Here is a 27207-nt window from a genome sequence, read left to right on the forward strand (position 1 = left end):
TCTCCTTCTCAAAGCTAATAACCCTTCTTGGGAGGAGGGGCTCAGAGCACCTTATTAGGCAGCAAATGAAAGCTGGACCATTGTCAAAATAGAGAGTGCAGGACGCTGAACTGGATAGGACCCATTTGATGTTCCTAATGTTCAAATATCAAAAGGGCTGTCACATGGAAGATGGAGCAAACTTGTTTCCTACTGCTCTGGACGGTAGGACCCAAACAGACGGATTCAAGTTACACGAAGAGATTCCAACTAAATGTTAGGAAGGACTTTCTGACAGTAAGATCTGCTTAACAGAGGAACAGACTACCTCAGAATGTAGTGGACTCTCTCCTTCATTGGATGTCCTGTTAAACAGAGATGGGATGGCCATCCGCCAAGGTATATTTAGTTGTGATTCCTGCATTGCAGGGGGTTGGGCTAGATGACCCTTGGGTCCCCTTCCAACTCTACAATTCTGTAAGAAAGAAGGAAGTGCAAAATATCGTCACTTCCCAACTATTTATCAGGGTCTGAGTGCTCACACCTCTTTTGCAGAGTTCACACGTTGGTATCAAGAGGCCGTTTCCCCCGCCCCTTTACTCTGGGGAAGCGAAAGGACCACATATTGAAAACAACAGCAGGCTTGTTTGCGATATGTCGACTGTTGACAACGTCGATCTCCCTTCTGGAAGCCCTCCAGGATCAGGTGGGAAACGCTGCGCTGACTTCCGCTTTAACACTGTGTTGTTGTTGTTGTTTGCTATGTGAAAAGTTCCCAAATCGGGCTTGGAAAAGGGAAGGGACGATGATGATCGCCTGCCTTGGGATCGGGGCCTGGCGAGGTTTAAGGCGGGTGATTAGGGCGCGTTATCTGCGCTGGAGAAACAGACCGAGAAACGCGTGTGGGAGAGAAGGAAAGCTTCCCCGCCCTCAGGAGCGGGTTCCAAAAAACTAGGCAGAAGCAGAAGGCAAAGTCCCGACGGAACAAGCGGGGGCCCGGGCAGGAATCAGGGAAGGAAGGGGGTGTCCCAACCAGAGGATCCCTCCCGCTCAACCGGCGTCCGCCCATTCGCCCGCTTTGCCGGACGCCACTTAGGCTCGGCTCCCTCCCCGCCGCGCGCACGTGCCGCCGAAAGAGAGCCGCATCTCCCGGGCGGGGCGCGAGCGCGCCGGAGCTCCAGAGGGACCGCGCCGGGCTGGAGAGACGCCGCCGCCGCCCGCCCGGCACTGCGGCGCCTGCAGCAGCAATAGCCGGAATGTGAAGCGACCCCCCCCCCCCAACCCACACGCACCCCTCGATCACGCCGGGACCCCGGTCGGCCTGGCCCTGCCCGCGGAGCCGAGCCCCGGCCGGCGATGGGCTCGCGGCTCGGGCGGCAGAGCAGCCTGGAGGAAGAGGCGGCTGCGGCTGCAGGGGAGCCGCCCCGGCCCAAGAAGAAGAAGAAGAAAAAGAAGCAGGACTGCCGGGGCCAGAAGGAGCCCCCTCTTCCGCGGCGCCGCCTGGGCTTCCCGCTGGCCTCGCGGCTGCTGAGCTCAGAGAAACTGCCGGGGGTTCTGCGGAAGAGCAGCCCGGCGCCCCCCTACGTGCGCCGGGTGGGCTGGCTCCGCGACATCCAGGCGGCCCTCCGCCAGCGCCGCCGCGACCAGGCGACGCGCACCCTCCGCCTTCTCCGCAAGGTAAACACTGCCCGACGGGGCCGCGTTCTCGACGGAGCTCCCGGGGCCGCCGTTCCCTCTTTTCAAGCGGCGCGCGAAGCCTTTCACCGCCGCCGCGAGATTTGCTGGCAGGCAGCTGCTCGAGGGGCACCGGGCCGGGCCGGGGGAGCTCTGCGGACTCGGCGCCGTTATGCGCGGGGCTGGGCGGAGAAGGGACGGCCGTACCGGCGGGCAAGGCTTTGTTCATTGCTCAGGGCGTGGCTGCGAAGGGGGCGTGCCGGGCGTGGGGCCAGGCGAGCCCCGCCGGGTGTCCCCTGGCCAGGATCAGACGGCGCGTTGGAGTCCCAGAGCAGGTGCCTGGCGCGGGGCAGAAGCCTTGCCCAGAAGGCATCGTCGCAGCCGCGAGTTGCCCGAGGTGCCTTCTGCCCCCCCCCTCCGCGCGTCCTTGCCGTGGCCTCCAAGGTCGCCCGAGGGTCCTCGGTGGAGGGAGGCGAGGAGGGTGCGCGACCCCGTTGGGGATTCCGGGCAACGTTGCTGCCGCGAGTCATCTCCGTGCCCCACCCGCCCCTTTATGATTCTTTGATAGCTGGCTGGCGCTGTAGAAAGATGTACAGTCTCCGGTGAAACTTAGGACGTTTTGAAATAAAACAGATTTTTTAAAAGTGGAAAATAACCAAGCCGCAATCTCAGAGTGGTCCTGGCTGGGGGCTGAAGGGAGTTGTACTCCAGAAGTCCTGGAAGGCTCCAGGTTGTGGGGAATAAGTGTTTTAGATCCGACACCTGTACACAACAACACCCACGGTGAGTTGTTGCAAGAAAGCGCTTCATTTGAGGAGAACAAGGGCTAGGATGCTTGTCATTTTCACACTCCTCTCCATTTACACGGGGTTTACATTCCGAGGCACCGCGTGTTTAAGTGAAATGGCATATATTGGGAACACCATTTAAAAAGTCTGCAACACCCTCTAAATCTCTGGAAACCCTTAAAAGACCCAACCGAAGTCCCTCCCTCCAAATCTCCTTGCTCAAACTCCAACCCTGCACAGGCTTCAAAAGCTCATGGGATTGCTAGACACTATTTTCATGCCATTTTTGCGCTTTTTAGGGCCGTTTCCCCCCTTTTCGTGCCACTGCTGGGTTCTCGCTTGCACGGTTGTGTGTACTTCGAACACACGTGAATGGGGAATTGCCCGTACTATCGTCATAATCCTCATCAGTATTAAATTTACCGCATTTTTCCGTATATAAGACGCCCCCATGTATAAGATGCCCCCTATTTTGGGGGACTCAGTTTTAAGAAAATGGGGGGAGATGGCACCATGTATAAGACGCCCCCTAATTTTTTGACATTTTTAAAGGGGAAAAACCTAGCCTTATACATGGAAAAATATGGTATATTCCCGGTTCCGGTTTCCGCCGGCAGGAATGGCGGACTTGTTTTCCATCCCTCTGACCTTCGTAAGGAATTTGGCGGTTGCTAGGGGAGTAAATGGCAACCCCCTACCCTCTCCGGGGGTTACGGAGAGGGGCCGCTGGCCCGCGATGCCCCCAGACCCACTCCGACTGTTTATGGAGTGGGGGGAGCTTGGGCTGAAAAGCACTTACGAGGGCCAGGACTCCCGGACGCTAATCTGCATGGCGGGGATTTCCATGGTTAAAGAAGATAATTAGGCTTAAAACTATGGACATACTTCAGAAGGAGGGGAAGAAGCGCTGGTTACTGCTGAGAAATTTATGCTGCTGAGGGAGAGGAGTCAAAGGCTGTATATCATCTGGAAGAAGGATTGATGGGGACGGAGCGATAAGGGAATTGAGTTTTTTTTTGTTTTTTTTCATACTTCGTACCTTCCCAGACGCGATGTCCTGGCTTGTTTGGAGTGAAAGAGAAGCAAAAGACTGTGTGAGTTGAACTTTATAAACTGTTGTTACTGAGCATATTTTTTAAAGATGTGGAGTTGCCGATGAGAAACCCCCCCCCCCCTAGTCGGACGGAAGGAGTCCTGGGCGCGTTCGGAGGATTTATGAGCTGTGACGCACTTTGAATTGGAGCAGCGACCTGAAGCTAAGTTCAGCTATAGGGCAAGGAGATCCATTAATTTACCAAGAGTTTATGGTTTGATGTTTGGGTCTTCTGCCTGGAAAAAGCTGTAAATTCTATAAAGATCGTTAATCTTCATGGCTATGAGAGAAAACGAAAGTGATTTGAGTTTTTTAAGATGGCGCTGCTTCGTGTTGAGAGTCGACGCAACAGGGAGCTCCAGACCAAGAAGATTTATGGGGAGGCTGGACTGATTAACCCACACAGGAGAAAGAACATCTGTGAAACCTTGTTTGATATTTATCTCAGCAGCTGGGAAACAATCGGTTGAAAGTGGAAAACATCTATGTGACTGTAAGGGGAAGATCTGGATTATTATGAACTTGGAGGACGATTTGAACTTTAGAAAAAAGACGGCAGTGGACGGTTGCGAGGAATCCCCAATTTCTTGAAGCATGGGAACCCAAATAAAAAATTCTTTAGATGATTTGGCATAACATTCGGTTTGATTGATATATATATGTGTATAATTTGAAATAATGAATGTGATATAATTGGTTCTAATTGGAAAATTAATAAAAATATATTTAAAAAGAAAAAAGAAAAATATGGTATATTCCCTCCTCCTCTTCCCAATAAACCCCTGGCCAGCAAACGATAAAATATAGATTTTTTTTTTAAATGAAAGCACCATTACTTCATTAAATATATGCAAATCATTGTAGTTGATCAAGACTGCAGTTCCAGTTATATACTAGGAAGGAAGCTCCCCCCCCCCGCCCCGAATTCATCAGGGCTTCCTTGCCTCCTCCACCTCCAATGCTCTACAGGTAGAACTGCAAGCCTAGCGAGACCATCTTCTTGTACCTCTTGGAAATAACAAGAGAAAGGCCATTTATTTAACAGAAGAAACTTCAAATACCTTGAGCGCAATTTGCAGCGACACCCTTGGAACCCCTTTGCCCCAAACCCAGCACTCCCTTTGACCAGAGAAGTCAATTATTCCTGATAATTATCATTAGCCTATGAAGGATGGATTTATGCCTTTCTTCCAAAGTAAACCCAAGTAGCTTGTGCAACATAAACGCAGGACAAGGGGAAAGACAGAAGCCATCATCCTTAAAGGGGGGGGGGGCAGAGGAGGAGCTGTAAGTCTTTCATACATGTCAGCTTTACTCTTTGCAAAGGAATAAAAAAGTAAAATAGCCAGCATTTTATCCTATTCGTGGTAAAATCAATTGAATTGTGTTTCAGAATTTGGAATCCTTTATCTTTCGCCTGAATTTTTCCCCTCTTTCCCCCACCCCTCTTCAATGTGAGGGAGGGATCCTTTCAGGTTTGGTGGACTCCCCTGCTGTTTGAAAGAGAAGCATTTTGGGGAGGTTTTTTGGGGGGGATTCCTCTGGATGGAGGTAGGCAGGGGCCCGTCTGGCTGCCAGCCAAGCAGTAATGGGCAGGCAGATTTATAGGTCCGTCCAGCACTTTTTTTGGGGGGGGGTGGAGTGGGATGGGCGGACAGGCTGAGATGTAGCTCCAGCCGGGTTCTGCATCTATCTTTGGGTGGGCAATCCTGGCTAAAATGTGGGGTGCAAACGCCCTGAGGTTGGGTTCCTGGGAGTTGTTCTACCAAAAGATGGAGGCCATCCTTCTCCCAGTTTTAACCTGTGGCTTAAGGCTCCTTTCCTATTGTAGCACTTCAGCTTTATCCGGCCTTTCAGCATCCAGTTGATGGTTGTCTGTCTCAGTTGTTGGTCTTGGGTCCCCATGTTTATTTTTAAGAGACGTCACCAGCTATCCCTCAAGTGCCCCTGTCGGGGACTGATTTTGCCAGGAAACCCTTCCTTGAGAAAGGAGCAGAGTATTTAGCCAAGAAGAGGAAGAAGAAGAGGAGGAGGAGGAGTTTGGATTTGATATCCTGCTTTATCACTACCCGAAGGAGTCTAAAAGCGGCTAACATTCTCCCTTCCCTTCCTCCCCCAGAACAAACACTCTGTGAGGTGAGTGGGGCTGAGAGACTTCAGAGAAGTGTGACTAGCCCAAGGTCACCCAGCACCTGTATGTGGAGGAGCGGAGACGCGAACCCGGTTCCCCAGATTACAAGTCTACCGCTCTTAACCACTACACCACACTGGCTGTGATTCCCCTCCCCTCCTCTGTAGAAGCCCCCCTGCTGCAGCATCTCGCCCCCCCCCCCCCGCAAAAAAACAACCTTGCCCAGATTCTGATCCCTCAGTTCCATCTTCTGGCTTTTTCCTGCAGGACCTTGGTTTAGAAGGGACATTCCTCAATGAAGTTCTCTACAAGAACGCAGCCTTCCTCAACCTTGTGGATCCCATCTCCCACGATCTCCTGATGAGCCTTGCACGAGACCTACAGTGCCCCAAAAAGGTGAGCCTTATCACAGCCCATTTTGGGGTGTACATGTTTGCTATTTGGGCAGTAGGTGTCTGGGAGTTTCTGCCCTAGGGTCCCTCTCTCAGGAAATACAAGCCTCTCCCCAAAACACTCACAGATGTAGGCGGGCAGCAGAGTCTAAAGCAGCCAAGGTCAAATGCAGGGAATCAAACAGGGACAGGATGCCATCCGAGGTTGATATAATAGAAGCTCAGGCAAGGAAGAAGCAAGGAGCCAGAGACCCGTGTTGTTTCCAGCAACTGGAGGAAGAAAATGGAGGCTTTATATAGGCCACAGCTGCTGGTGATAAAGGTGTTTATGGGGTTGCTTACTCACAAGGAGCCCCCTCACCCACAAGCAGCATGATATCTGCAGGCACATGCTATGCCATGGCTCTTTGGCTCAAGCCCCATAACGGTGCCGCTGCCGACCATCATTCTCCCCTCCTGATTTGTACTTATTGCAGTTGGTACTCAGAGGTAGACTGCCCCTGAACTTGGAAGCTTTTTTAAAAAAAGCTATCAGTGGTGGAGAGTCTCCTCTGGGCATTTGCATCACCTCAGGATTGTAATGTGTTGAGTCAAGCACTGCAGGGTGGTGGTGGGGTTTTGGAATTGGGGAGGGGGCTTCCTAGGGGGAGGCTCCGTGTCCAGTTCCTCGGTACTGAATAACCCCAAAATGCAGAAGAGAGAACATCGCGCACAAACACACCCCTGCCAAAAAAGAGAGTAAGAACTCCGAAGTTGCAGGCAGCCACTCACTTGGCTTTTCAGAGCAAACAGGGCCACATCGGATGCAGCTGAGCTAGGCTTGTGCAGGGAGAAGCGGTTGTCCTGGGGGTGGGGGGGAAGGCCAGCCAGCCTCAGAGATTATTCTGCCTCAACATCACTTGAGGGCCTTTGCATATTTGTGCAACTATTATTATTATTATTATTATTATTATTATTATTATTATTATTATTATTTATCAGGAAGTTTTTTAATGTTTGATGTTTCATTATGTTTTTATATGTGTTGGAAGCTGTCCAGAGTGGTTGGAGCAACCCAGCCAGATGGGCAGGGTATATTATTATTATTATTATTATTATTATTATTATTATTATAGCATCCTTTATCTGAATATCCCAGCGTGGTGTACAACATTAAAAACATAATTTACATAGCGTAATAATAACAACAAATTAAAACAACTACGGGAAGAAAAATCATAATAGCAGTTTCCCACACTTTTTATAAGGCCATAGGTTGTTTATTGGCCAAAGGACTGGGTAAAAAGGGATGTTTTTTCTTGGCGCCTAAATACATGTAAGGGTGGCACCAGGTGAGCCTCTCTGGCCTGGCTGATAGTCCAGCATCTCTGCTAAGATGATGTAAACCAGCACCCATAAAATTCCTCTGGGTGCCAGCTCCCCACTCTTCAGAGCAGCCCTCACATGGTGAGCTGTGGTTGCAGAGTCTACCCTGAGGTCTGGTTTGCAGAATAACAACACGGCTGATTTTGCTTTTTATTATCTCACAGCGGTCTTATCCTACCAGGCTCTTCCCCTTTGAGCTGGCTCTGCTGACGCCTGAGCACCAGGACAGGATGTTTTGGGTGAAAGGGATCTGCATTGATCTGCAGGAAACTCTAGAGCTGCAGCGCAGGAGGGGGTGGGCACTGCACAAACGGAGGAGAGCAATGCCTGAGTTCCTCCCCAATGACTTCAAGTCTTCTGCTTTCAGGAATATGACCCCTGGAAGTCCTCGGACCGGATCTGCCGGCAGCTGATATACCACTTGACTCCTCATTCCAAGTGGCACCGGCATGGCCTGCCCCGGCGGAGGTCCCAGGCCAGGTGAGGGATGAGGACTGGGCCGGAGCCAGGAGTGGGGAGTCTGGGTGCAGATTTCAGGCAAGGAATCTCTCTCTGGAGATGCTTCTGGGGATTAAACCTGGGGCCTATTGCAGGCCAAGCAGATGCCTCGCCACTTAGCTATGACCCCATAAGCTTCCATCCCTCATGAATTCCTGGTCTGCAAATTGTTGGGAGATTCATCCCCCGTCATGGGTTTGTTGTCTATCACATGACTGGGTATGTGTTTTGTTTCCACAGAGTGGGAAGTGGGAAGTGACGAAAGACAGGATGTTGTGTCTTACTGTGTTCCTAAGTGGGAATGTTGTTCCTTTGTTCTTTCTCTCTTTGCTATGTGATGCTAGAGAGGGAGAGGGAGCCATTATATGTAAATAAACTAGGTTAGCCAGAATGCTGAGTTGCTGTGGTCTGTTACGCAACTGTGCAAACCTCTGCGGATGCTAAGAGTGTGTTGATGTACTCCCACATCAATCACTATGATGACCGGGGGCTGAGGAAGGCTAAGAAGCTCCCGAACGATGGCCCAGGAAACAGGGAATGTGCCAGTCGGGCATGCGTCTCTGGCAGGGTTCTACTTGTGAGTCGGCCATTCCCCTAAGTTTGCTCATGAAAGGAGTGTCCAGCCCATGTTTTGAAGGTCTTTAGACTCTGTTTTGAAGCTCTCATCCTCCTAAAACTTTATTTTTCTTCCTCTCTCTCTTTAGTCTGAAAAACAGCTTGCAAAAGAAGCTGAGCCCAGACACAATGGACCTGTCAGGGATCCCCCTTTCCACGAGAGACGTCCACCGCCTGGCTTACTACCTGCAGAACAAAGGTGAGGACTTGAGCACTGTGGACCTGAGCTTCACCGACCTGACGGACGAGATGATGTGCCTCTTGCTGCCTTTCCTGTGGCCACTGCCCAACCTCACTCACCTCTCCCTCAACGGGAACCGCCTCACCCGCGCCACTGTGAAGGACCTCACTGACACCATGAAGGAGGCGAGCAAGTTCCCCTGCTTGGCGTGGATCGACCTCGGCAACAACGTGGACATCTCCTCCATGCCCCAGCCACTGCTCGTGGGTTTGCGGAAGCGCCTGGGTCAGCACGCCACACTGCCCACCATTTACGAGGTCCTCGACTGTGAGGCCGAACTCTCCAGCGGAGCAGAGGCCAGCCAGGCGGAGGAAGGGGAAGGTGCAACGGCCGGAAGCAAGTCCCACAACTTCCTCCCACAGTCCTGTGAAAGGTGATTGGGCGTGCGAGGCCTTCTCTGCAAGATTGAAGCCCCAGCAGCGAGAGTCACGACCGCAAGAGGTCCTTTTGCCTTTACCAACAACGCTGCCCAGCTTGGAAGATTTCCAGCCAGGGCCTGTTGCTGCTGTCCGTTCCCCAGAGCAGCTTCCTCCTAACCAGAGTTTGCATCACACAGACATGCCACCCCCCCCCCAATAGGGACTAGTCACTTACCGTGGCCATGAATGCAGACCTAGGAAGAGCGAGCCATCAGGAGGCAGTGGGCAAGGTAGAGAACTTAAAATGAGCAGCACCACAAGTTGTTGGGACAAAGCAGCAGCTCCTGCCCCCTCCCTCAGCTTGCAGAAGGTGGGGGCCTGTACCCCCGAGTGGTGGTGGGATGGAGGCTGCATCTAAAGGCTGAGCGGCCATGGCTTGCAGACTTTAGAGAGGAGAGGTGGTGGCAGCTGCTGCAAGCCTGGTATTTTGGTTTTTTTTTGTTCCAGTCTCCAGACAAAAGGGCAGTGGAATGCAACGTTCTACAGAGTGTGCAAGCCAAGAACATGTGACTGTGTTGCAGCGTCAGGATATTTCAAGGCTAGGAATATGTGGGGTAGGGGACTGGGAGCTGTAGCAAAGGCAGAGAAGATATCCCTTTGCAGGTTCAGTTATGGACCAAACGAGCAGGGGGAGGAGTCTGATGGGAGCATCTCTGCTGCATGGGCTGTTTGAGATGGAGATACAAATGTGCATGTATTTTTTTTATTTAAAAAACACATGCAAAAGTTCTGCACTGCTTGCTGCTTGTAAAGGATCACCTGACAATTTCCGAAGCAGTGTTGACAAGGCCCCGCTCCCGATGCCAGCAAGGAAACTGAAGGGAGAGTTGGGAAACCTCCCCCGTGCATTTTCCAGCGCTGACCGTTGCTGTATGTGGCGAATGATAATAAATGGTCTTCTTGGAATAAGAGGCAAAAATGTTACATTGGGAAGGAGGGAGGTTGCGTGCAGACAAATGAAAGGGCTCCCACACAAACCGTATGCCGCAGGGAGGGGAAAAGAAAAAGCAGAGGGAGGCATCCCAGAAAAGTTAAAAAGCTTGCTACACTAAAACCAAACTCCATCTGCTACAATTTAAGTGGCAAACCCCACGTTTGTCCCTACTAGGCGTTTTGCTTTCTGAGCTGCTTGTAATTGTGCTAAAAATCCAGGTTTAAAATGATGTCCTCCAACATCTGCAGCACATAAAACACCTGCAGGCTAACCCACTTGAAGCAGCAATAGTTGCCCTGAAGCGAACTTTTACTGGGAGATGCCCTCTCCCACCTTTAGTGTCTTTCCACATTTGTAATAGGAAACCCCCCCCCCCATCCTGAATGTTACTGTGATGGCACGGTCTCAGGGCTGGGAGGTGCCTTAAGAAGCCCTCCAAGGAACTGGGTCTGGCAACTTTTGGGCAGGCTGGGAGGTGGGACTGGATTCCACTTCCTGATCTGAACAAACCCGTGCAACGTTGGGCTGCAACATTTCTCTCTCCCAAAGCAGCAGGTTTTTCTTCCTCTGGTTTCCCTCCAGTCACGTTTCCCTTCCTGGATCACCATCCCTCTCCAGGCTGTGTGTGAAGGCAAAATTATGACTGGCGCATTCCCCAGTCACATAATGATGCTGCAAAGCCTCCAGGCAGCTCTCAGAGGATATTTGCTCCAAAAATCTTTGGGTTTAATCAGGAGCCAAGATCCCACCTCTAGCAAGTGGTATTGCGCTAGTAGAAGGCATCTGTTGCCTGCGATTTCCCTCGGAAAGGATCTCGGGGTAGCCTAGCTGGGAATGGTCTCTGCCTTTGAACTTCCAGAGCTGCTGCCTCCCTCGCTGGGCCACTGAGCTGACTCAGAAGGCTGCCAGTGAACATGCTCAAGGGTCACATTGCACGTTAAAAGGAGATGCCTCTAAATATGCAGCACACTGGCCTCATCTGCACTGGCAAAGCTGTACCTCATCTACCTCTCCCTCTGTGCCTGAAACAATCCCCTCCAAAGAACAATGCTCTGGCAAAATGAACAGCCCAAATTCAGTCTGCAGATGCAAGCTTTTGCAAACAGTACTCGCTGAATGTGCAAACTTTTTGCAAAGGGTGCTGCTTCAAACCCAAATAAATAATCAAGGTAAAGTGTGGTTTCACCTTACAATGTTTTATTTCTTACTATGTTGTTGGTCTTGGTTTTAAAATGATGTCTGCCCCCCCCCAAAAGGCTGAAAACGTTATGAGGAAGAAGGACACTCTCTTAGATCATCTACCATCCAGTTCTTGGAACAACCCATCTGCTGAGCCCTGGGAGAAAACACCACCATCTCCCAAGTTGCTGTTATAAATGGTGGGTGAAAAATCTGAACTGAAAATCAACAGGCTCATAGCTGACTCCCAAGCAAAGGTAAAAAAAAGAAGAAGCCTCAACTGACCAGTAGCATTGGCTGCTGAAAGTCAGTCTGGAACCGGTACAGGAGCAAAAAGGACAGCATGATGACACCTTTCTGTCTGTCTGCTTGCCCCCATCCCCTGGGCCAGGCTTATTCACCTTGTGGGTGTGGTAACAGCAAAGCAGTACCCCCCAAAACAAAGTTCATGCCACACAACGGAAGCTGTCCCTCCATTTTGTAAGAAACACATTTATTGAATAACACAAAAGCCCATCGCCACCACATTCTACAACTACAGTTTCCAATTCAGTGAGAAAAGCCTGCGTCCGTAGTTACCGCCGCTTCTGGAAAATGTTGCCACGTCCCATGCCACGCCCTCTTCCTCTGGCAGCCACTGCAGGGGAAACAACAGCAAATAATGCCATAAACTGAACAGGGGAAGCACAAACCCTGCATCAAGAAGGGTTCCCTGCTGAGTCAGACCAAAGGCCCATTGACTGCAAACTGCCGCTTCTGAGATGATCTCGAGGAGAAAAACATGGCCATCACACAAACACACCTCTGCTGCTTCTCCAAAGCAAACAGGATCTACAGTGGTACCTTGCAAGAAGAATGCCTCGCGCAACGAAAAACCCGCAAGACGAAAGCGTTTTGCGATGTTTTTGGTGACTTGCAAGACGAAGTTTTCTATGGCCGTGCTTTGCAAGACTTAATTTTTTTTTGCGCTACGGCAAACCGCGCTTCGCAAGACGAAATTATCGCAAGACGAAGCGACTCGCAGAATGAATTAATTTAGTCTTGCAAAGCGTCACTAGATGCGTTTTTCCTTCAGCCATCAAGACCAGAAGCCACTGACAAACCCACCGCACTTTTAAAAAGCATCTAAGCCACAGGCCACGTCCATTGCAGCACATTTCATAGCTGCTTGTGCACTGTATGAAGTACTACCTTTCGACTATCCTGAATCAACTTGGAACCTTCCAAAGGGGTCAGCTTAGCCTGCGGCATCTGCTGCCAACAGCCAGGTGTTCCATTCTGAGAAGGGCCATAAGTCAGCAATAGGGCTAGGCAGTGTATCGCCCAAAACCTGACTGAAGTCCATAGCAAGATAGCGGCTTCACAATTTTTGACCTGGCAATATATTGTGAATCATGATGGATGTGTGTGGTTGTGATATACAGTGGTAACTTGGTTCTTGAACTTAAATCTGTTCCAGGGGTCCGTTCGACTCACAAAACCATTCGAAAACTAAGGCGCGACTTCCAATTGGCTGCAGGAGCTTCCTGTGCTCAAGCAGAAGCCGCATCGGAAGTTCGGCTTCCGAAAAATGTTTGCAAACTTACTTCCGGGTTTGTGGCGTTCAGGAGCCGATTTGTTCGGCAACTAAGCTGTTCCAGAACCAAGGTTTGACTGTATCAGTATAACATGATGCTTAGCTGGTGGTATATCATGATGTTGAAAACCCAGCCCTAGTCAGCAATGGAGAGCAGAAGGTCCCAGATTCAATGCTCGGAAGCATCTCTCAGTATGGCCAAGAGAGATTCTGGTCTGGTGACCCACTGCTGCCAGTCAGTGTAGGCAATACTGAGCAAGATGGACCCCAATGATCTACTTACCCTGGGCTTTCAGGATAGCAGCTTTGCCCCTTCCGGCCCCAGAGCCCTGGTTTTTGTTCTTCATACTTTTCAGCATTGGTGCATTTTTCAGCATATCGGGCAAGATGAGGAATCTGATTTTGCTCCCCCGAATGTACACCTGCTCTAGTTGCGCCACACGCCCATCTCTGTAGGTCACTGTGATGTTGGACATCTGGAAAGAGAGAATGAGTGGCTGAACAGGACAGAGCCTTTGAGAAAAGAAGCGCAACGGCAAAAACGGCCAGCTGGTTCCTAAAATGGAAAGGCTGTCTAGCCAAGTACGTCATATTGGCAAGTTAAGACAAGTGAAAAGCATGTTGCTTTCCCATTTCTGTGGATGTGTCTTTAAAGCAGCAAGAAACAGCCCTTGTTTTCAGATTAGCTTGAGAACAGTAGGATAGGTGCAGGAACAGACAAAGCAGCAAAGTTGCCAGCACCTGTATGTTGATCTCAGTTCTCCAAGCCTTATTTCTTAAATTTTATCCCCACCCTTTAATAGCCAATCAAAATTCCTAGGGCAATTACAAAAATGTTTTTTAAAAATACATACCCTGTTTCTCCGAAAATAAGACACCGTCTTATATTTATTTTTCCTCAAAAAAAAAACACACACACTATGTCTTATTTTCAGGGGATGTCTTATTTTTTTCCTCCTCCTGAGGCCGGCATTGCTGCTGCGCCTATCACTATGTCTTATTTTCGGGGTATGGCTTATATTCCTTGAATGCTTAAAAATCCTGCTACGGCTTATTTTATGGCTACGTCTTATTTTCGGAGAAACAGGGTATGTAACGGCACAGGACAAAGAAGTCACAGCAATTTAAATTTTTTTAAAGCGTTAAGAAATCCTCAATGTTTAACAGCCTGTGGAGTAAATGAAGCAGATGTTCCAAAGTATCATACTAGAGAGCAGCATTTGCCAATCCAATGCCCTTCAGCTGTTTTTTACTGCAAGTCCCATCAGCGCCAGTATCATATGGCGGTGCTGGCTGGGGCTGAAGGCAGCTGTGGTCCAAAACTGCTGGAGGGCACCAGGTTGACGAAGACTGCCAAAGAGGATATACCAGGAGAGCTCTGCTTTGTTTAGGGAGTTTTTCTGGAGTAGCAAACTAGGCTCAGGAGTTTCCTTTCACTCTTAAGAGCGCTTGTACCCATCTCAGCAGATAAAAGTCCTTGCCCACTCCTAAAACCTATTCTGCATCAACTCTACTCCTTTAAAAGGAGAGGTAGCCAATGTGGTGCCACCAGATGTTGATAAACTATGACTTCCATCAGCCCCAGACAGCATGGCCAATGGTCAAGGGTGATGGGAGCTGTAGTCCAGCAACATTGGGAAGCTCCTGGGAGAGATAAGCCCAGGGGTAGGTGGCAAAGGGTAATATCTGTGGCAGCCATAGAATCACATAATTGTGGAAGGGGTCCTCTAGTCCCACCTATGCAATGTAGGAAATTTAAATAAGAATAGTTGGGACAGGGGTGGGCAGGTTAAGAGGTTTTTCTATTTAAAAACTTTATAGAAGTTTATAAAATTTAGCATGCCATGGAGAAAGTGGGCAAAGGAAAGTTTTCCTCAGTTTCTTCAAAGCACAAGAATTTGGGGGCATCCAACAAAGCCAAATGTATCCATGCAGTGCAGTGCTAAATTGTGGTACTTGCTATCACAGGAGGCAGCAATCACCAACTTGAATGGCTTTGAAAGAAGACAGGGCTACAGTAATTCATGAAGGAGGGGGCTATGAACTTGGCCCTTAATCTGTGACACTCCTTCCCTGTAGAGGTGCACTTGGCAACTTCATTATACAGTTTTCTGTGAATGTTGAAGACACATCTCTTGACCCTTGCCTTCAACACCTGAGATGTATATTTTCAGGACGAACTCTATTTTTTGCGATCATATGTTTTTTGTAATTGTAGGTTTTTAGAATTTCATTTTTATGTTGTATTTTTAATTGTCACAACCTGCTCTGGGAACTTAGGGTGAAGGGGGAACAACCAATCACTCAATCACTTTGGTGGCCAAGTCATGTCTTTGCATTCTCTATCGGGGAGCCCCAATTACAGTTTTCTTGATTTTTTTTAAAGACAAAGCTAAGACCTCCCACAACAGATGAAGACCCAAAGCAGGACATTTTGTTCTGGCCACATCCTCCTAACCACCCATCACCACTTTTCAAAGCACACCTACCTGACAATTCATGTTGTCCTCAGCCTCAATGAGCTTTCCGCGGTATACTTCTCCTGTATTCGTCTCACAGGTCACAATATGACCCTCTGCTTCATGCAGGACTTTAATTGGCACTCCGATAGACATGACTGAAGCTGGATGTGTTCAAACCTGAGAGAGGAAGGGGAAAATGCAACTGTGTTAACAGCTTTTGTTCCATGGCTGCTCCTCCTTAAGAGTGCCTTGTACTCCCAGGAAGTAAGGTACAAGCATAATGACATCTATAGAACATCTGAGGAAGCATCACAAAACTCTTCAAGCAACATTGAGAATCATCAGAATAGAGTCAAATCCAGTGTGATTGAAGCAGAAACAAACCCACAGCAGGGAGCTAGGTGGCAATTTTTTCCAAAACAAGAGGTATAATAGGAAGTTTGGCAGGGGGAATGAGGTTTCAGGTCTGCCTGTTAGGCTATATTGTGCTCCTCAGAAGAGCAAGGCGTGTTTCATGTAAGCACCAAATATTATTACGGTATTATTGTTGCTGCTGTTTATTCAGTTTACAATCCTGCCCTCCATACAATGTGAAGGCAGGTTAAATACTAATAATATAGCTGCATATGAAACATTGGTCCATGGGGTCACCAAGAGTTGGACACGACTAAACAACAACATGAAACATTAAAAACAGCTAAACTTTAACACAGGCACTAATAAACATTGACAAACAGCTGGTGTTCAGAACAGAGCCACTGGAACTCAGCTCACCTACTGCCCAGAGTCTGGCCAAAAAGACTCATCTTCAATTGCTGTCCAAAGGGGGGAAAGGGTGGTGCTAGCTTCACCTGAGATGGAGGAGCATTCCAGAGATCAGGGGGATCATAAAGCAGTTATTACATCCTCCCCCAACCTCGAGGTGTCTAGGACTACAGCTCCCATCAGACCCAGCCCAGTATGCCAGGCTAATTCTGCAGCAGATGGAAGTCGTAGTCCAATACACCTGCATGACACCAGGCTAGGGAAGGCTGAGAATGAATCGGGCCTATGTACTTGGTGGGCCTGGCCAAGCCAGGAGCCCGTACCTTCGACGAAATGCACCAAAGGGTTTCGGTTAAGCACACGCAAAAATATCCCCGCCCCCCACCATACACTAACACTATGAAATCAGTGGGGTGCTTTTGGATCGTGCCCTCGTCCCCCACCTTCCAGTTGAAGGCATTTCTGGGGGGAAATTTGACAGCCCTGCGTTAAGCCCGCTTCCTTAAGGGGTGGGGAATACGTTCCCCTACCTAGTGCCCAACCAACGTGGCTCTCTAGTCGGTACTACTCAGGAGTAGGCCACTGAAATCAACGCACTCCAGTGACCTGCCTCCACTGGGCTGCATCCAACTAAGTCCCACGTAGTAAACTCGCGGAAACAGACGTGAGCGACTAAATTCCAACGGGAGAATTTGGGGGGGGGGGTCTACTCTGAGTAGGAATGCAGAAGTCCTAAGCGGGGCCTGGGAGCTCCTTCCCGGGCCAAGAGGCTCCGAAGCCCGAAAGAGGCCTCCGCGGGTCGAGCGGGGGCAGCTCAACCGAAGCCCCCACGGAGGAAACCGCGAGGGAGGAAAGGAGGGAGCCTCGCTTCGCGGGCCGAGCTGGACTAAGCTAGGCCGAGCCAGGCCGGCCTCCCCTTACTACTCACCGTCAGGCGCTCCCGCTCTCCGCAACGGCGTGCCTCCGTTTCCTCGCCCGCCGGTCTCCCAGCATGCAGCGCGCCTCGGATAAAGGAAGCCCGTCTCGGCCTCTTGTGTTACACGCTTCAGGAGTCGCCCGGGAAACGAGACCCCTGCTCGACAGTTCCGCTTGCCCTGCCCGTGAGGGGGGGTGGTACACCACCGGCGGCACCCCGCCACGCCGAAAGCCTCCTCCTCGTCGCCCTCCCTTCCCTTTCCCATTTCCTTGGGGCTTACTGAGAGGCGGGAGGGGGGCCACCTCTATGGGTTCCTTCAGCGACTACGACTCCCATCAGCGCTGAGCCTCGGCCGGCCTGGCTGAGGCTGCCGGGAGTTGTAGTCCAGCGGACCCTGGCAGGCACGGCCGCCGCCGCCGCCGCCGCCCCTGGTTGCTCAGTGGGGGTGGGAAAGGGAGCCCCTCCCCCTCGCGCGTCCTCCGGCCCCGGTGCCTGTCGGGCCTCACCCCTGGCCCCGCTGGATCAGGCGGGAAGGCTCCTCGGCGACCACCGCAGAAGGAGCCCGGCGAGCCCGGAGGGAGGCAGGCGCTAGGCCGTCGCTGAGGGCTCCGCCTCCGCCGGGCCGAGAGGGACGGGAGGAGGAGGAAGAGGAGCCGCCGCCGGGGGAACCATGCCGGCACGCGTCCTGCCGAGAATCGCGGCCGCCCTTGGCCCGTGAGCGGCTCCCCGCCGCCCGCCTCTCCACCATGAAGAGCCCCAAGGAAGACGCGCACGAGTCGCCCGCAGGTCCGTCAGTTCGGGGGTGGGCGGCCCTGCCGCCTATGGAAGGGGCGCCCGAGCATGTGCAGAGCGTTGGGGAGTGGGGGGCTGGCTTGCTTGCTTCCGAGGAAAGACGTCGGAGCCCAGTAGAAAGGGGTCCCTCTGCCGTCGCGCAGCCTGATCCAGGGTGTGGGATTAGGGTCGGGTTTACCCCCCACGCCGGACGCTCCCAGGTCGGGCTGCACCGGGTGCGGTGACAGCCGCCCTAAAGCAGCAGCAGCAAGCTACTAGTGCTAGTGGTGTTGGTGGCTCTTTGGACCATTTCCAGCTAATGTCGGGGCTTCTGAAATCTCAGCAGCTCCTGTGACCCTCCTTCTCAGCGAACCCCGTAGGAAGGTGGCCTTAGAGCAAGGATCTCATACTTTGCTTCCAGGCAGAGAGGAGTGGGCCCGCCCGAAGTGCTCCTGCAAACTTATATCTTTATGGCGTTTAGGCCACTTTCAAGAGTTCAGGATTCCAGTTGTCTCCATCGCAGCATTCCATTAGAAACACACATCAGCTGTCATATTTTCCATTACAGAAGCGCTAAAGATTCCTCCATAGGACCATGAGGCAAGCGATGACATCTTCCCCTGGACACACACCCCAATTGCTTTGGGCTCTGTTGCAATTTACTTACTATATGCTTCATTAAATTAATACACTACTTGACTGTTGTTTTTTTTAAAGAGCCCTCAAAGCAATTTGGGTCCTGATCCCGCCGGTTGGCAAGAGTCACTGGTCTCTTGCTGCTAACGGAGTCTGGCTGAAGATCAGGCAAAGCAGGCTGGGGAGGCTTCTGCAAGAGAGCTGCCTTTGTTCAAACTGGATCAGCTGAAATGTCTTTGTGGTGCCCCTGGTCCTTTTGAAATACAGTATTATTATTATTATTATTATTATTTCCTAAATACACCAGGCTACCCTTAAAGAATGTGCTGCATGTCCAGAGCCAGAGGGTCAGAACAGTCCTGACCTCCCTCAAGGCTCCCTTGAGTCAGCCTCAGTTGCTTGGAAGGAAGCCAGCTGAGTCCCCTCCCTTTCCTGGGGCTCTGGCCTATCCTGAACCTTCAGTCCTGGTAACCTGTCAACACAGACTTTTGTCCCCAAAGAGCAACTGGCCCTGTTGATGCTATTTTACCCAGGAGATGATGGGCTCATTGCCAGGAAGATTTAGAAACTATTGTGTTGAGCTATTGGCCTCTGTAAAGACCAGAAACATCCAAGTCTTTCATCAACACCTCTGTGACATCCTTTGCTGTTCACAATACCCTGCATTTCTCCCCTAACAGAGCAGCTAACCTAGTCATCAGGGATGGCTAGCTGTGGCGCTCCAGATTTTTTTAAACACTATCTCCCATCCATCTCAATCAGCATAGCCGCTTGCCAGGGTTTATGGGAGGTGTAGTCCACAATGCTGTCACTTCAAGGAGATGCGTTCTGTGGGGTGGGGGTGGGGCATTCCCAGTTACAGAAGACACAATCCTTCACTAAAGCACCCCCCATGAGTTCAGGCACAGCACAATCCAAACAAACCAACGTCATGCATAGAGAATCAACCTAGGTCCAAACGCAATCCAGAAATGAAATTAGGCAGCAGTCCAAGGTCAGTATCTCAGGAAGTTCAGGCCAGGTACAACATAGGAAAAAGGAGCCAGAGACCTGTGTTGTTTCCAGCAACTGGAAGGCTCAAGAGGGAGCCTTATCTACTCTGGCCCCAGCTGCTGCCAGTGAAGGAGCATCAGGGATTGCCTACTCAAGGAGACCCTGGACCTATAGATGCATACTGTGGTGTTCCTGTTCAGCCTAGAGGCCAAGCTTTTGGTGCTGTCTCTCTCAAAGGCTGCGGGGCAGGCACCTTCCTGGGATTCTTCATCATGTATCAACCCAGAGGGCCCCTGCCTGCTCCTCAAGGCCCTCATCCTGTGGGGGTGCCTGGTTCATCCTCCCAAGAGCTCAATGGCTTGTACCAGTTCAGGGCTAGGTACGACAAACCATCTGCAAGGCCATACGTTTCCCATATTTGGTTTACACCACTGGGAGGTGGTTCTGGCAGATGGTGTGGGTGCAGAACTGATAAATTAGTCCAATATATCCAGGGGCAGTTATGATCCCATGGTATATTACTATGAAACCAAGTCCCTGGGTCAGATGAAACTAGACCCCCCCCCCTGGAGTTGTTTTAAAATGTTGCAAACTGATGTCTTTGGCATGGAACAAAATAATATATTTTTCCCCGTTAAAGGATGGATGTCAATGTAGAGAAGAACCTTAGTTGTGCCAAATACTGTCTTCCTGACGGTGGTGTCCTCTTTCCTGCAGTGGACAATGTGCAGCTGGACGTGCCAATCCTTCAGCAGCTGTACCACTGGGACTGTGGGCTGGCTTGCTCCAGGATGGTTCTGCAGTAAGTCCATTTTGGTTGGGGCTTATTGGGGGGTGGGGAAGGAGGCGAGGTGGCTGGTGGCACTTTGCAACAAGTTGCTTCCAGGATGGGAAGGTCCCTAGACCTCACCCAACTGCCTTGGCCCTCCAGTGCAGGCATCCCCAAACTTCGGCCCTCCAGATGTTTTGGACTACAATTCCCATCTTCCCCGACCACTGGTCCTGTTAGCTAGGGATCATGGGAGTTGTAGGCCAAAACATCTGGAGGGCCGCAGTTTGGGGATGCCTGCTTCAGTGAGTGCAGCACAACTGACCACAGCAGCAGCAGCAGCTCAAGCACAAGAGGAAACGGCATTTATGTCTGACTGTGACAGAGAATGGGTACAAAGGCTGTTATATTCATAGTGTAAGAACTCTGGTTGGCCCAATAGAAGACACTCTTGACTGGGCCACTCAGCTGACTTCCTTTTCAAGTAATTGCCAGCAACTGGCGGGTTTTTCCTCTTTGCGTGTTTTGAGTCTGTTGCCATGCTCTTGTGTGACTCCCGTAGAAGCCACCCTGCCTTTTGTGTTCCATGAATAATGGCCACTATGATTTTCCATCTGCCTCTACTGTGCTGCCTGCTGGCTCTCGGTCTTTTTTTTTTTTTTTTTTCCTGCTGAACTCGTCTTTCCTTCCACAGAGGAACACGAGCTTTAGGGGCAGGAGAGTGAAATGCCTCTTTAGAGGGCCACTTAGTAGATATGAAGCAGAAGATTTTCATTTCTCTCCATCCCTTCTGCCAAGACGCTAGCCTGCCCGCTGGTAATTTCCCATCTTGACTACTGTAACTCCCCCTCTCTCCTTCCCTCCCTCCTGTACCAAACTGAATTTCCAAGCTCTCCCCCACTCCTGTTCATGATGGAATGTCAGTGATTTCTCCTCTATTGTGGCCCCTTCCCATCATCCCATGAGTGAGCTGCCTCTCTTCCCCAAACACCTCCTTTTTCTGTGTCTGCGCTATCTGCCTCTGCACAGGTCTGGTTCAGGCATAACCCTGGTTTGGAGATTGGGAATGTGCTGTCAGCTCATCTCCTTCTCTCCCTTTCCCTGTGTTGTGCATGAATGCCTCCATTGCTTAACCAAAACTTAGTATAACACCCTTCTTAGAGCTGCGTTGAGAGCTAGCCAGGATTGCCAGGAACCAGAGTTTGCAGAACAGCTTCAGACTAACTTTACAATGCAGTCTTAGTTACCTGAATTTGGAGTTAGTCCCAAAACAGATGTAAAGGGCAAAGCAAATCTTAGGAAGGGTGGTGGTGGGAGAGAGTAGGCAAGCCCACAAAACCTTCCCTCCTTTCTCCTTACGCCTGGACCAGACCACATTGTTGGTGTCCAAGGGACTTTCCATTGGACGCCTATCAAGTTCCTTCCCTTCTTCCTTTCAAATTCTGGCCTGTTGCGAGAACATTCAAACTGTAGGTGCCAGGCCTTCTTATGTGGAACCCGCTGTATTTGCATAAATGGGGATGGAGGGGGATTCTGTGGCCCTCCAGAGGCTGCTTAACTGCAGCTCGCATCATCTCTGACCCCACCACTAGCATTAACAAATCTGCTTGAAACAGCTAGAAGAGGGTCGTTATCTCAATATGCCGATATGAGCCAAATCACAAAAGGAAACCATGGTTTCATCTCTGAAATAGAATCTGGGGGGGGGGAGTATTCTCCATCCCTTTCTCTTGCTCTGAAGTTTGTCCATTGTGCAGGCAGGCCCTGTAGCATCCAGATTCCCTTCTGTCAGGTGACACGTTATAAGCTGCGCTCTGTTCTCCCCTGATCCCTCTTCTTCACCATCACCACTTACTCTGGTTTCGTCCCAGGTACCTGAACCTCCTGAATGACGACGAGTTCCAGAAAGCCATTCAGGACCTCCAGATGACGGAGAGCATCTGGACCATCGATTTGGCCTACCTGATGCGTCATTTTGGGGTGAAGCATCGTTTCTGCACACAGACCCTGGGGGTGGACAAGGGCTACAAGAACCAGGTCAGCTTCCTGGTTCACTCAAATGTTGGTGCTTTGGCCAAGTCTGGAGGGCAGGAATTCTTTGCTTCTCTAAGGATGATGATGATGATAGGTTTATGTTTTGGCACTCATGAACCTTTCCAGCATGTTTGACTTTTGGAGCTTGACATACAGGCTTCTCAAGGTACCCAATGGCATTTTATGATAACTTGTGCCTTTTAATTAGATTGTGATTTTTGTTTAATTGTTTCTACTCACTGTTTTTATTTGATGCTTTGTTAGTGTCTGGAAAAGGCAAGTGCTAGATTGCTTTTTCTTTTCTTTTTTTAATGGGACAGGATCCATGTTGATTTTTGAGATGATGTTTCAGATGTTCTTTTGTGTTGCTCTCCGGCTGTGAACTTTGCCCTGCTTCCTCAGTCCAAGGAGAACTCTCTTGCAAGCTGTACCTGGGACCTGGGCAGCCCTTTCTCTAGGTTGCTGTGTACGGTTCTGGCTGGCTTACCTCAAAAAGGATATTGTAGAGTTGAAAAAGTTCCAGAAGAGGGCAAGCAATGAGGTGGAGTGACACCCCCCCACCCCCCCAATGAAGAAACATTGCCATTTGGGGAGCATTTTAGTTTAGAAAAGAGGCGAGTAAGAGGCAACACCATGGAGGTTTTATAAAATTATGCATGGCATGGAGAAAAGTTCTCCTCTCTCTAACACTAGAATTTGTGGACATCCAATGTTGGAAGATTCAGGACCGAAAAAAGAAAACTTATCCATGCAGCACATAGTTAACCTGGTGGCCACCAATCTAGATGACTTTAGAAGAGGATTAGACAAATTCAAGGAGGAGGGTTATCCATGGCTACTAGCCATGATGGCTATGTTTTTGTTCCAGTGTGGCAGGCAGCATTCCTCTGAATCCGTTGCTAGAAATCACAGGAGTGCTCTTGTGCTCGGGTCCTGCTAGTAGGTTTCCTACAGTCATCTGGTTGGCCACTGTGAGAATAGAATGCTGGACCAGATGGGCCATTGGCCTGATCCAGCTGGCCTCTTCTTATGCTCTTATGTTCTTAGGTTTCTTACCCTGAGAGGAATCTGTTCTGACCAGGCTTGTCCTCTTCCTCCTTCAGTCATTCTACAGGAAACATTTTGACACAGAGGAGAACCGAGTCAACCAGCTGTTTGCACAATCCAAAGCCTGTAAAGTGCTGGTAGAGAAACGGTGAGCGCTCTCTCTCTCTCTCTCTGTCGAGGTTTATTTCCCCATCCCACGGGCTTCTTTACAGATGCCACAGCTGTTTTAATGCAGAGGCCTTCACCAACCAGGTCTCCTCCAGTTGCTTTGGGTTACAACTCGCGTAAGCCCCAGCTGTAGGATGATGGGATCCAACACATCTGGAGAGCAGCAGGTTGGAGAAAGCTGCTGCAAGCAGCCATCCTGCCCAAATGGGCTGTGGACCTAGTGACCTGTTCCAAACCTCCAGTCCTGATAGAGTTGGTGTCTTCTTTGTTAAGATATCCCTAAGGGACCCCAGTGGACTGACTTCTCCATCCGTTCTCCTCCACAGCACAGTGACTGTCCGGGACATCCAGGATCACCTTGCCCAAGGTCATGTGGCCATTGTACTGGTCAATGCCGTCCTGCTGCTCTGTGACCTCTGCTCCAACCCGGTCAAATATTGTTGCTTTCTCCCAACTGGCCAGAAGTGCTTCTGCAGAAGTCCTGACTACCAGGGCCACTTCGTTGTCTTGTGTGGCTACAGCAAAGCCTCAGGGAGTATTTATTACAACAATCCTGCCTATGCTGACCGTGAGTAGCCACCACCCTTTACAACCATACCTCGGGTTACGGCCGCTTCAGGTTGTACGTTTTCGGGTTGTGCACCGCGCCAAACCCGGAAGTCCTGGAACGGGTTACTTCCGGGTTTCGGCGTATGCGCAGAAGCGCTAAATCGCGACCCGCGCGTGCACAGATGCAGCGCTGCGGGTTGCAAACGTACCTCCCGCATGGATCACGTTCACAATCCAAGCGTCCACTGTATTTCAAATAGTGGAAGTGTGGTAACCGGACGACTCTGGCATGTTAACTCGTTCCTCTCTGCAACATTGTACAATATTCTGGGTTGATGTTGTCCTAGCCATTTCTAGGCTTGTGCCTCAGGAGCATGAGCCATGGCAGGTGGGTCTGTCTTGTCTTTTGTCTCTGCAGCAAGGCCATGACTGTGCAGGGTGTGTGTGTGGAGGTGGGTGGGTTGGGGCTGTTGAGTCAGTGGCCCTGCCTTCCTTCCAACAGAGCCTTAACCCCTTGGCCCCCTCTGAGCCCATTTTGGTCCTGCCCACAGGAACATGCCGAACCAGCATCAATAACTTTGAGGAAGCCAGAACCAGTTATGGCACCGATGAGGACATCCTGTTTGTTTACAGAGACAGCTGACCTCTTGGAGCTGCCAGGGCTTCCACCTCCATCACTGGCCAGCTTGCAGCAGCAGCAGCAGCAGCAACAGCCGCCTTGTCTCAGGGCTGCAAGAGACTTTGCTCCCAGACTGCAGCAGGACCACAAAGAAGGGATGCTTTAGACCAGGCTCTAAACTGGTATTATATTGTTTTGCTGTGAGCCACCTTGGGGTGGGGTGGGGTGGGGGATGTATCCAGAAAGGCAGGCTCTAAATTGGCTGAAATAAATACATTTTAGATTGGGATCTATTCATAGATCTCTGGGTGTTTTGCAGTAGATCAAGAAGGATGTCAAGACTCCCAATTTTGTAATCGCAGCAATGTGAAAGACTCAAAAGGCCAGGAGTGGGTTTTTACATCTGGCTCCAGTTGGTGGGCCTCCAGGCTCTATTTGGAAATAAAAAGTAGATCCTGCAAGCATGAAATCTGCCCTGCCCTGTCTCTAAACCTACAGAGAGCAGCATGGCGGTCCTGTTGCCATCTTTTAAGTTTTGATGATGATAATGAAGATGAAAATAGCTTGTGTATAGCGACTGTAATATTTAAATATATGTGTGTATTTTTAAAATTTGCACAGAAGTTTTCAAATGCAGACTTGGACTTCTTTTCCTGTTGGCCCCTTTTGACAGGAACAAAAGTCTTAGTATTCATTTCCACGCCAAATTCATGAATTCCCCCCGCCCAGGAGAAGCTCAACACAGAAAGGGACAAGAGTCAGTCCTCCTTTCTTTACTGTAAGGGCTGATCTTTCACCCGGTTTGGACGTCTAATAATCAGGGAACAGAATAACATAAACAGCCTAGGATTATTGGATATTGGGGGAAGGAGCAAGAAGAGGAAGTAGTCCACATACATATACCAGCATCACCTGCAAACCACAATGCGTGGATTCTCACAGCTGCTTTTGATGCATAAAGGGTTTCTGGTAGCCAGGGCCTTTTTCATGAGGTTAGGGTGGTTCTTTCTGAAAGCATGGAATTAAAAGGCATTGCAGTTGTAACTGCAGACCCTCCAAAATGGTTGGATGAATCAGTTCTTTGTATACCATCGGTTTGTTTTCAGATAATCTGTTTATAATTGCTGTCATGTTGAACATTCTTTTTTAGTGAGGGGCTGCCAAATCGTGACTGTACTAGGTCCTCTCTAAAGAAATTAAAGGTTTTAAAGATTGAGCAGAATCTCTTGGTAACTTTGGCCCCAATCCAGCACAATTAACCTTTGTTTAATAACACATCAGTTGCAAACGGCTGTCAGCCAGGAGATGCTCTGAACACAGAGTATCCTCCATCACCAGCACTCTCTAGTGAGAACTGGTGACAGCTCTTCATAGCCTCAGGCTTAATGCTAGTGTTTTAAGATAACAACCTATGTTTGGGTCAGATCCATTTGGCCCTAGAAAGCAGACCTGAACTACTTGCTAAAGCAAGTGCAGCTGGCAGCAGCATGACTCCAAAGTCTGGGCAGGGAGGGAAACTTTCGTTACATGTTGGAAAGCTGTAATTTGAGGCCAGGATTGTGTTGATAAGAAGATTGCTTGAGGACTTCCAAGACAACCCAGCGGCTTGGCTCAGAACTGCTGTTTATGTAATTGGAGGCAGGGAAATTTCTCTTGGCTGCAGTTCAGGATGATTCTAGCCGGAGTCCAGACTGTTCTACCTCATCACACTGCACTCATGTTTTTGGATTCAACTCAGGGATGTACATGGCTTCCCTGCTGGTCAAAAATAAACTTTGATATTGTAATATCCACTTTGTGTTTCATTTAAAGTACTGTGAGGTCCTATTGTGGGGTAGAAAGTTATGAGTGATGTGTCAAAGATGTGCCAAAGAGGGAGACCGCCATTTCTCAACTCCAGCAAGAACATTTTAAAGGAGTTGAGTTAGGTATTGGTGAAGTCTTCTGAGGATGCTTATACATTAAAATAGGATACATTAAAATACATTAAATAGGAGCTGAAAGTGAGATGAGCAGCACTCGAAAGGACTTGCAGCCTGCCAGATGTTCTAGGGACTGTGGTCCAACATTGAGAGGGCCACAGGCTCCCCACACCTGCTCTGAATTATTGCAAAGCAAGTATCCTGTTGCACCAGAAGTAGAGATTAACATGACATATTCTGTTTGTCCCCTTCATGGATCAATGCCTTGTCGTGGTGAAGGGGCTTGAATAACTCAGAGAAGCTATGAGCTATGCCATGCAGGGCCACCCAAGATGGACAGGGTCATAGTGGAGAGTTTTGTCTAAACATGATCCACCTGGAGAAGAAACTGGCAAGCCACTCCAGTATCCCTGCCAAGAAAACTCCATGGACAAAGACAACAGGCATATAAAAGTTATGACGCTGGAAGATGAGACTTTGTGCAGCACCTCCATTACAGATGACTGTATGATTCCGACTTTGGAGAGGTGACCCCCCTCTCCCTCATTTTTGCAATGGGACAGCTGAGAGCTATGCTGCCTTGTAGGTCGCAACTGTCATCATAAAGTGGACTAAGCCTATCCTGCAAAAAACAAACCTGTTGGTGTCAAAAATAAGGGTATTGTATCATTT

At 49.9% G+C, this 27207-nt stretch overlaps 3 protein-coding genes across 5 annotated transcripts; 2 read left to right on the top strand and 1 right to left on the bottom strand.

Moving 5' to 3' along the window:
* The first annotated feature begins 478 nt into the window (after window positions 1–478).
* LRRC75B (leucine rich repeat containing 75B) lies at window positions 479–11718 on the top strand. The gene is made up of 5 exons (XM_060269795.1): window positions 479–1656; window positions 5933–6061; window positions 7790–7902; window positions 8625–9149; window positions 11386–11718. Exons 1-5 carry the CDS (start codon window positions 1336–1338, stop codon window positions 11399–11401), a joined length of 1104 nt encoding a protein of 367 aa, XP_060125778.1. The 5' UTR covers window positions 479–1335; the 3' UTR covers window positions 11402–11718.
* Window positions 11719–11784: 66 nt separating this feature from the next.
* On the bottom strand, window positions 11785–17433 carry SNRPD3 (small nuclear ribonucleoprotein D3 polypeptide). The gene is made up of 4 exons (XM_035098301.2): window positions 17040–17433; window positions 15374–15523; window positions 13168–13360; window positions 11785–11945 (listed from the first exon to the last, which is right to left on the bottom strand). The coding sequence occupies exons 2-4, from the start codon at window positions 15497–15499 to the stop codon at window positions 11884–11886; spliced, it is 381 nt and encodes a 126-aa protein (XP_034954192.1). The 5' UTR covers window positions 15500–15523; window positions 17040–17433; the 3' UTR covers window positions 11785–11883.
* Window positions 17434–17527: 94 nt separating this feature from the next.
* GUCD1 (guanylyl cyclase domain containing 1) lies at window positions 17528–24833 on the top strand. Of its 3 annotated transcripts, none has more exons than XM_035098298.2 (6): window positions 17528–17813; window positions 20068–20229; window positions 22068–22233; window positions 23334–23425; window positions 23772–24013; window positions 24546–24833. In XM_035098298.2, exons 2-6 carry the CDS (start codon window positions 20069–20071, stop codon window positions 24635–24637), a joined length of 753 nt encoding a protein of 250 aa, XP_034954189.2. In that variant the 5' UTR covers window positions 17528–17813; window position 20068; the 3' UTR covers window positions 24638–24833. The 3 variants fall into 3 exon arrangements, with proteins under 3 accessions (XP_034954189.2, XP_034954191.2, XP_034954190.2); XM_035098300.2 differs by having other exon boundaries at window positions 22068–22176; XM_035098299.2 differs by having other exon boundaries at window positions 20145–20229.
* The last annotated feature ends 2374 nt before the right edge of the window (window positions 24834–27207 follow it).

Source organism: Zootoca vivipara, chromosome 17 (assembly GCF_963506605.1).
Source record: "Zootoca vivipara chromosome 17, rZooViv1.1, whole genome shotgun sequence".
NCBI classification, from domain to species: domain Eukaryota; kingdom Metazoa; phylum Chordata; class Lepidosauria; order Squamata; family Lacertidae; genus Zootoca; species Zootoca vivipara.

Excerpts from the sequence above, each read along its gene's own strand:
- LRRC75B (XM_060269795.1), top strand. The coding sequence starts at position 1,336 with ATGGGCTCGCGGCTCGGGCGGCAGAGCAGCCTGGAGGAAGAGGCGGCT. Across the intron at positions 1,657-5,932 it reads CCCTCCGCCTTCTCCGCAAG|GACCTTGGTTTAGAAGGGAC; the intron begins GTAAACACTGCC and ends TTTTTCCTGCAG. Across the intron at positions 7,903-8,624 it reads CGGCGGAGGTCCCAGGCCAG|TCTGAAAAACAGCTTGCAAA; the intron begins GTGAGGGATGAG and ends CTCTCTCTTTAG.
- SNRPD3 (XM_035098301.2), bottom strand. The coding sequence starts at position 15,499 with ATGTCTATCGGAGTGCCAATTAAAGTCCTGCATGAAGCAGAGGGTCAT. Across the intron at positions 13,361-15,373 it reads AGGACAACATGAATTGTCAG|ATGTCCAACATCACAGTGAC; the intron begins GTAGGTGTGCTT and ends CTCTCTTTCCAG. Across the intron at positions 11,946-13,167 it reads TGCTATCCTGAAAGCCCAGG|TGGCTGCCAGAGGAAGAGGG; the intron begins GTAAGTAGATCA and ends TTTCCCCTGCAG.
- GUCD1 (XM_035098298.2), top strand. The coding sequence starts at position 20,069 with ATGGATGTCAATGTAGAGAAGAACCTTAGTTGTGCCAAATACTGTCTT. Across the intron at positions 20,230-22,067 it reads TGCTCCAGGATGGTTCTGCA|GTACCTGAACCTCCTGAATG; the intron begins GTAAGTCCATTT and ends GTTTCGTCCCAG. Across the intron at positions 24,014-24,545 it reads CAATCCTGCCTATGCTGACC|GAACATGCCGAACCAGCATC; the intron begins GTGAGTAGCCAC and ends TCCTGCCCACAG.